The following is an 8427-nucleotide window of genomic DNA, read 5'->3' on the forward strand; positions in this document are numbered from 1 at the left end:
GTGGTGGTGGTGGTGGTGGTAGTAGTAGTAGTAGTAGTAGTAGTAGTAGTAGTAGTAGTAGTAGTAGTAGTAGTAGTAGTAGTAGAAACAAGAGCAGCAGTAGAAATGACAATAGTGCTACCTTTAAAGAATAATAACACTAATAATGCTACTATAATGCTGACAATAATTGTAATAAAAAAAAATAAATGAATAAATAATAAATAATAATACGAAATAATGATAACAATTTCATCACCACTACCACAACTTATTCACTACCATACCTTGCAAATGCATAAAGTTTAAAACAATTCATAAACAAACAAGTAAAAAAAAGCAAAATTAACTTGAACAAAAATAGTAATCAGTAATAATAATAATAATAATAATAATAATAATAATAATAATAATAATAATAATAATAATAATAATAATAATAATAATAATAATGGTAATGATAATAATGGTAATAATGATAATAACAGCACTACTAACAACAATAGGTGTGCAAGTGAGTGGTAGTGGTGGTGGTGGTGGTGTTGGTGTGTGCAGTGTGCAGGCCAGCAGTGCCAGCAACCACCACCTGGGCCAGGAGGAACACCTGTCACACCTTCACCCTGCCAAACCCTTCATGTACAGTACAGTGCTCTCTGAAGTCACACTCCCTAATGTACAGTACTAAAGTCACTCATATACAGGAGTTTCATTACACAAATACACAAACTATTATAAAAACACTGATAAATGAAAATATATATGTATATATATTGCACAATCTCCTTACCAATACAAAGGCAGTGTACACAGCTTCCATGTAAAGAGTCCTGGAAGAGGTGAAGCAGATCATTTGCATGAAAAATACTGTATTTCTTATGATTTATATAAACTCCAGGTGGCCATATGCACAACACTAAAACTAATTAACTTAAACACTAAAGGATGTAAATAATTTTCATGAGCCAGAAAACTTAAGCAAAAATATGTTTAAGTCAGTGTGTGTAAGCTGCATTCCCAGTGTGAACAGCAAACACACTCCCTACAACAGTGAAAGCTTCAGTCCCAGCAGGCAAAGCAAGCCACTGTGGCCTTCATGCACTGAGTTACACCCACACCACACATGTACTAGTGCCTCACACCTTCACCACAATGCATAAATAGACCTTATGACTGTGTGTGTGTGTGTGTGTGTGTGTGTGTGTGTGTTTATATATTGAACTGAAAATGGTTTTAAAATTTAATAACTTTAATATCAAAAAATATTGCTACTGAAGGACATTTATGTAGCAACAAAGCAGTAGCAGGACTGACTGCAAGTCATATCATTAATTCCATTTTCCTCATCTTCTGAGGGAAAGCATAAAAATGAGAGTGAATCACTGAATACAATAAAAGAAAAAAGTAGGTAAATCAAAGAAAACTTTGAATAAACACTTCAGAAAACATAGAAACCTGGATATTTAACAGAGAAGTTGTGCACTGCCATGTAGTGTGGAAAGCTGCCATAAGGTGACCAAGGCTGATCAACACTGACATGGAATCTGCTTCTAAAATTATAGTATCCATATTGACATCAGAGAACACTATGAGATCAAACTACAGCTTCACCTTAGCCATGGCTCTTCACTGGTAAATCAGTTGTAGATTTGTCTGAACTGCAGTGTGCTGATTCAGCAGTACAGGAAGATGGCTCAGTGAAGTGTTTAAGTGTTTTGAATGTGAAAGAAGGAACAGCAATGTGCCAAACAGTCCACCAAGGATGACAGATGATGAGAACTTGAGATGACAACTCAAGCCTAAATGATTTGGCAGCCACATTCAATATGACAATGCAGCAGAGTCAGCTGCCACCTGGTGAATGCAGATTCTGAATGCATCCTTCAAAGTTATCTGATGACAAGTGTGGTGGTGGTGGTGGTGGTGGTGGTGGTGGTGGTGGTGATAATAATCAAGATGGTGATGATAGGAGAGGCAAGCATGTCATGGTGAGATGGTGGGTGGTAGGATCTGAGGCTGGCATGAGGCCCTGGTGGTGCAGACACTGCATCATCAAAATTATGACAGTATAGTGAGCTGAATGCAACACAACTGCAAAAAAAAATTTTTGCAAATACTTTCTGGCTCACCCTCATATACACCTAAAGATTATGCATGATATGTAAGTATCTTCAATTCCCAACCACAGGACATTGCCATGGCAGTGAGCATGCATTAATGCCTACAGTTTTCAAGTAACAAACTTATATAAAAGACTGAATGTGCATCAGTCAAGAGATCTTTCTCTCATGACAAGGAAACTCACAGTTGCTGTCATTTCTTAATGTATGTACATTGCACTTTTGAGCTGCTCTTTCAGAGTCTTGGAAGAGAACACTCCACTAATGGTGGGACAAGTATCCTGACACAGGCCATGTTTCACTATACAATGTCAGCTAACCAGTTAGTGAATTCTCATAGCCAATTATCCCTACCACATTGACACAAGCACAGTACATCACACAAAATAAAACTAACTTACTGAATGTCAAAACTAATATTTTCACTACAAAAGTTGGTAAAAAAAAAAAAAAAAAAAAAAAAAGCGTTCTGCAAATAATTATAAACAATCATTTATATAAGTGACCAGCAGCAAAATAAAGAATACATATACTAATAAATTCATTACTGAAGTCTATCACTTTGAATATTAAGTAAATGTTTTAATCTTTCACTAAAACGGTAAAGATCAAGCAGTAAGAAGTACTTGAGGACAGAGGTGGATGGGTGGTTGGGCGCGGCACAGCAGCCGGTGAAAAACAAGATTACCAAGGAAAGAAGGAGAAAGGGAGACAGATATAAAAGGGCGGAGGAATACAAGGAATGTGTCTGGAAAAGTTGAATTGTAGATAGCTGCAGAGGCCATTCTCTCCAGCATTTCCAGAAAGAAGTGTAGATCAGAAATACAACTCGATAAATGATAGTGAATAAAAAAATATACTTAATCTACCTTTTCTCATAAAAATATAAGCAATCATCAAATGAAGGTAAATTAAATAAACTACTATGCATATATTATCTAACAGACGTCAATTGAGATTCTAATATATGAATTTGTTTAAACAATATGAAATAAGCCATATGTTGGGAAACACTCAGCTGGCCACACTGCCACTCCTCACAGCTGCCCTGGCCAACACCTCCTGGTGCAGACGTCACCAGCTGCTTCCCGGAGTGCTGCGCACCAATGCAAGATGCACACACTGCCACACCACACAACAATATCAAACATTAATTCCTCTTAACCTACACAATACAAAAATAATGTTTGTAAATTAACTTTTCTGAAAATATATATATAGGAAAAAAATTATTTCAACACAGAGGAATTTTTGATAATACATACTTTTCTATAGGGCACAAAGTTTAGCTGCCTTTTTCATTACAAAACTATAGCTGTCTGTCACTTCCTCTCGGTGCAGAGAATGTGTCATACAAACTCACTCTAAGGAGCAATGGTATGCTTAAAACAAACCTTTTGATTTTGGCTGTCATACCAAGAAGCCAAAATAAATCACATCACACACATCCCCCTCCAAACACACAGAGAGGAATGGTGAAGCACACGTCATCTTATATCGCAATAATTCAATTTCACAATGATAAAAAATAGCAGTGATTATGTCAGCCAATATGATAATTTATAACTCTGTCTGAAGCCTTAAACTAAACCACTCAGATAAGACTGATATGTAGCAATACTTGTCAGTGTGTCCCACCATGAAACACTGTTGACAACCTGCAATGACTGGTGAAATTCTCTGCTCTTGGAAGGCGAGAGTATCTGTCTCTAACAAAAACACAAAGCAATATGCACTAGTGGAATATACAATATTGTAACTCTCAATTCAAAATATCAAGGTTCCTACATACCAACAGAAAAGTGAGCCTGGAAACACTCACCACACAATGTTCTGTGAGTGTCTGGAATGCAACATCATTTGCTAAGCACTTCCAGCCAAGTTCTATAAGTTGAGTGCTATATAGTAATACCTCCATCTCCATCATGCTATGGAATGCTCTGTTGTGCTTGGTAGTTGCCTGTTTCTAAACCAACCTAATAAACCGTACTGAACACCAAACATTATGGTCAACTACTAATCACTGAGATGAATAAGTTACAGGATAGGAGCTACATAACAAGTGTGACTACTGCTGCTTGCAACCGTCTTTACTGTTTGACTTCTCCTTGGGAGGCTTTGGTCTGCGGTTCTTCTCCAGACTGGCAGTGCGGCGCTGACCCTGGATGGGCATGTACGGTGGCACCGGATAGTCATCCTCCTCCTCGTCGTCAAACACTGCAACCCAAGTCAGAGTGAACACTAATACCTACAACAGTCTGTATCATCAATGCACACTTTGTGTCATGTCTGCTTGCTTCATGAGGAACACAATATATTCAAGTGAAGAGCAAGTGTTAACAATTCTGTCTTTCTCAGTGTACGAGTACTAAAGTTCAACTGATCCGACTTTCTAAAACACTGCAGAAAGTATCCAATTATGTCTCTGAGGTTCTTTGCTCAAATTCCTGTAGATTTAAGAATGTAAAGAGTAAATTTGAGATTCTCTAATATAATAATAATGAAACATCTACAAATTTAAAGTTGATATTACATGAACACCAAGAGAGACTCAAACCTGGAGGAGGTAATGGTGAGATTGGTGAGCTGACAGAGGCTCCCACCAAGCCTCCCGTGCCGCTGCTTGTGGTGGAAGAGGAGGAGGAAGACTGGAGGGTGGCTTGGGGGGACGGCGCCAGCTCCCCACGCATGACCCGCCGCTGGTAGGTTGGGTCAATGGCACAAGCTATGTTGGTGAAGCCCATGCCTGGACTGCGCTCCATGCTGCTGCTGCTGCTGGTCTCAACAAACACTTCACCAGGAGCATTTTCTGGGTCAGGTAGTCTGCAAGCAGATAAGAACTAAATGTTCATCAGGGGACATGGCTGCACAATGAGTAATGTAAGCCAAAGTGAATAAAGCCAAAACACAAGAGTAACAAGGTTCTTCACTGCACCTCACAAATACCTTGATAGTCATGCTGTATAGTAAATAAGGCACTCTGCACATAATAAGGGAAATTTAGAGTGATAAATAGTTACCTATGTATGATAGGTCACTATCTGCTGAATCATGGGTAGGGCAGTGCCTCCTAACAGAGGAATTTGTTGCTTTATGCCTGGCTATCATGTGGAGAGAGTGAAGCTGGAGATCTGACTGAGAGGGGAATAGGTGGCTAAGAGAGCAAGGCATCCTGAGGCTTGTTACTAAAGACTATTGACAAACACTGGACACCACTGCTTGGTTGCATGACTGAGTAGTAACAGGCCACAGGTATCATCACAATGAAGGGATCAACACAGCATGCCTTTACCTTGGTTTATTTGTTTTGCCCACAGGAAAGTTGTGGTGGGAGTTCCTTGATGGTTCGTGGTGGATGGAGGCTGTGGTGGACCGCGATGTCCCGGGGAGATCAAGAGAGTCTGGTCTCTGCAGCCGCTGCCCTCGGGGTGGCTGCTGCCACTGCTGGTCTACGTCTTCCCTTGGAGATTCGGGGGAGCCGTAGCCTGGGCTGGAGCCCGCATAATTACTCGGTACTGGCGACTCATTGTTGGAATACCCTGATGGTCCAGGGGAGTTGCAGTCCAATGGTTGCAGAGGCGAACTGCTGGACCTTTCTTCCTGTACAACACAAAGCAAGGGGGGAAAAAGATAATCAACAAATATTGACAAAGCAGGCAGCAAAAAATTTTCTTATTCTCTTCATCTACATAACATGTCGTTGTCCCCTTAAAAGGAGGTATTCCAGACAAGGCACCAGATCTTGTTTTACTATGAGAATATGAAAGAGAGAATTTCTCGTCCCTTCCTGCATTCCTCAAGGAGCCTTTCTATCCTGTCAGGAAGTGTCCTCCTGTAACAGACATTATGACACAAACTTCCACATTCAACAGTCACATCAATCCTGCTCAAAACTCTTAGTCCAGAAGACTTACAATAAATGAATAAATGAATTACAATGAATAAGAGTGTTTATATTAATAGTGTGGATGTATTTCCATGGATCATGCTGTGCTTATATTTGAGTGATTTCACAAAAAATAAGACAAACATATTTACGTTATTCATTTCAGGTACCTATACACTGCACCTTGCAATATGCTAACAGAATAACTGTATGGCTGACTGTAATGCTGACTATACATAACAAGGGATGAATGTTTATCAGATTGAAGCATCACAATACTTCAAGAGAGGACACACCTGAGGGCTGGACACCCGGCCCCTGGGAGACTGTTCTGGGAGGGCTGACTTTCCTTCTGCCTGCTTTTTCTGAAGAGCCTTTTGTCGGGCCTTTTCCCGCGCCTTCTTGGCCTTGGCTCTCTCCTGGCCAAAGTAAATATCTGTTACATATCATGAGAAGGCACATCCTACACTTGAAGTGTCCCAGTATAATGGACAGAACACTTCCAAATTGGTAGAGAACATGACTAACAACAACACACTCCTCCATCACTCACTCTCCATTCATTCCACATGTAACCACTATTCCTTACCTGTCAAACTTCCTCTGCATCACTACTCTCTTCAACCAATCCATTCATCTCATTCACATCATTCACCATCTTCTCTTTCCATCTATATACCAGGCTGGCAATCCCTCACAAGATGGCCCTGACAAAGCACCACACACACACACACCGCGTAGTGTAGTGGTTAGCACGCTGGACTCACAATCGAGAGGGCTGGGTTCAAGTCCCGGCGCGGCGAGGCAAATGGGCAAGTCTCTTAATGTGTGGTCCCTGTTCAGCTAGCAGTAAATAGGTACGGGATGTAACTGGAGGGGCTGTGGCCTCGCTTTCCCGGTGTGTGGAGTATGTTGTGGTCTCAGTCCTACCTGAAGATCGGTCTATGAGCTCTGAGCTCGCTCCTTAATGGGAAAGACTGGCTGGGTGACCAGCAGGTAACCGAGGTGAATTACACACACACACACACACACACACACACACACACACACACACACACACACACACACACACACACACACACACACACACAGCATTCGCACCTCTAGTTCTGTAAGCTTTCAGTGGAATAGGATAACCTCATTAAACCAGCTTACTATAGCCCAGGAGATTAGACAATGCAAATTTTAAGTACTTCCTAAATTTGCACACCAACTGATTACAAGATATATGTGTGTGTGTGTGTGTGTGTGTGGTGGAGGGCAGGGAGGCACTGACCTGCTCCTGCAGCACCTTGGCCAGCTCGCGGTCCTGCGCCTCGATGGCCAGCAGCTGGTCCCGGTGCAGCAGGTCGCCTCGCCTCTTTCCGTCCTGTTCCTGAAGGAGCCGAGCTAACTCCTGTAAATCAGTTGTGCTCACAAGCACCAAAACTAGACATGTTGCATGCCAATATTGTCAGTGTGATTAGTAATGATTACGTAACATACTACATGCAATATGTACAAGGCGACTGCCACAAGTGACATTTTATCATTGAAAACATTCTATTTTTTCTTTTTAATGAAGTGATAAGTGCAGTTCATGCTGTGGATTTAGTTTTGGAGGAATAATTTGTGATTTATACAACTAAAAAATATATATCCATCTAAAGCCATTGTTTAATTTCCAGAGAAAGAAGCATGTCAACTATAAATAAATGTATCTAAAAAGTAACATAAATACATTCCCTCATCCTAAGACCTCTATGGGTAACAAAGCAAATGTCAATAAGCCTTGAACCAAAGAGTGCAATTATGGAGGGCAACCTGCCAACACTACAGCTTCATGTGGCTTGTGGTGACATGCCAAGTAAAGTGAAATCAAACATTCCTGTGCTCCATCTTAACAACGGCCAACAGCCTTATCTGCACCCTCAACACTGCTGTACTCTTGTTGATATTTTGCAATGCCCAAAACACAAAATACACTTCCCAGTCACTGGATCCCCTACATGATGTTCAAGCTATGCCTGTAAAACATCTACCATCTACGTATTTCTCAGTGGACTTGGTAAATAATGGAAACTTGCACCTTTACGGGAATGAGTAAGCACAAAATGCACAGCAGCAACTTATGGACACAGTTATGTACATGTATTGACTCAAACTGGTACTGAAAAAAACTTACAGCATCTTGATCTTCCTGCAAGGCTCTCTGCTCCTCCTCATCCATGTCAGTGGTGGGCTGTAGGCAGAAGTCACTGAGATCTGAGAGGTCTGAGGACACCCCACTGCTACTTGCTGGAGCTGAGCCTTCACTTGTTGCTCCAGTCTGACTGGCACTGCGCTCCCTGCAGGCATAGGTGAGGCAAAGTTGAAATACCCTGCCATTCTGTTCACAAGAGCAAACATGGTCCACAAAAAGCACACCTTCTCACTTAGGCAGTTCCATTTGGCTGATGTAAAGTC

At 41.1% G+C, this 8427-nt stretch overlaps 1 protein-coding gene across 6 annotated transcripts in view; it reads right to left on the reverse strand.

The window, feature by feature from the left end:
- Positions 1 to 8427, reverse strand: part of LOC123505914 (stress response protein nst1-like) — a 13882-nt gene continuing 5455 nt past the window's right edge. For 4 of the 6 annotated variants that reach the window (XM_045257763.1, XM_045257768.1, XM_045257762.1 and 1 more), the window contains exons 6-11: positions 8147 to 8309; positions 7259 to 7378; positions 6279 to 6401; positions 5389 to 5696; positions 4654 to 4919; positions 1 to 4313 (exon numbers count right to left, since the gene is read on the reverse strand). In XM_045257763.1, coding sequence (XP_045113698.1) covers positions 4165 to 4313; positions 4654 to 4919; positions 5389 to 5696; positions 6279 to 6401; positions 7259 to 7378; positions 8147 to 8309 — 1129 coding nt within the window. In that variant the 3' untranslated portion in view covers positions 1 to 4164. The remainder of the gene's footprint in view (positions 4314 to 4653; positions 4920 to 5388; positions 5697 to 6278; positions 6402 to 7258; positions 7379 to 8146; positions 8310 to 8427) is intronic. The other 2 variants (XM_045257765.1, XM_045257764.1) reach the window with 1 other exon arrangement.

The sequence above is a fragment of the Portunus trituberculatus genome, chromosome 18, assembly GCF_017591435.1.
Source record: "Portunus trituberculatus isolate SZX2019 chromosome 18, ASM1759143v1, whole genome shotgun sequence".
Lineage (NCBI taxonomy): Eukaryota > Metazoa > Arthropoda > Malacostraca > Decapoda > Portunidae > Portunus > Portunus trituberculatus.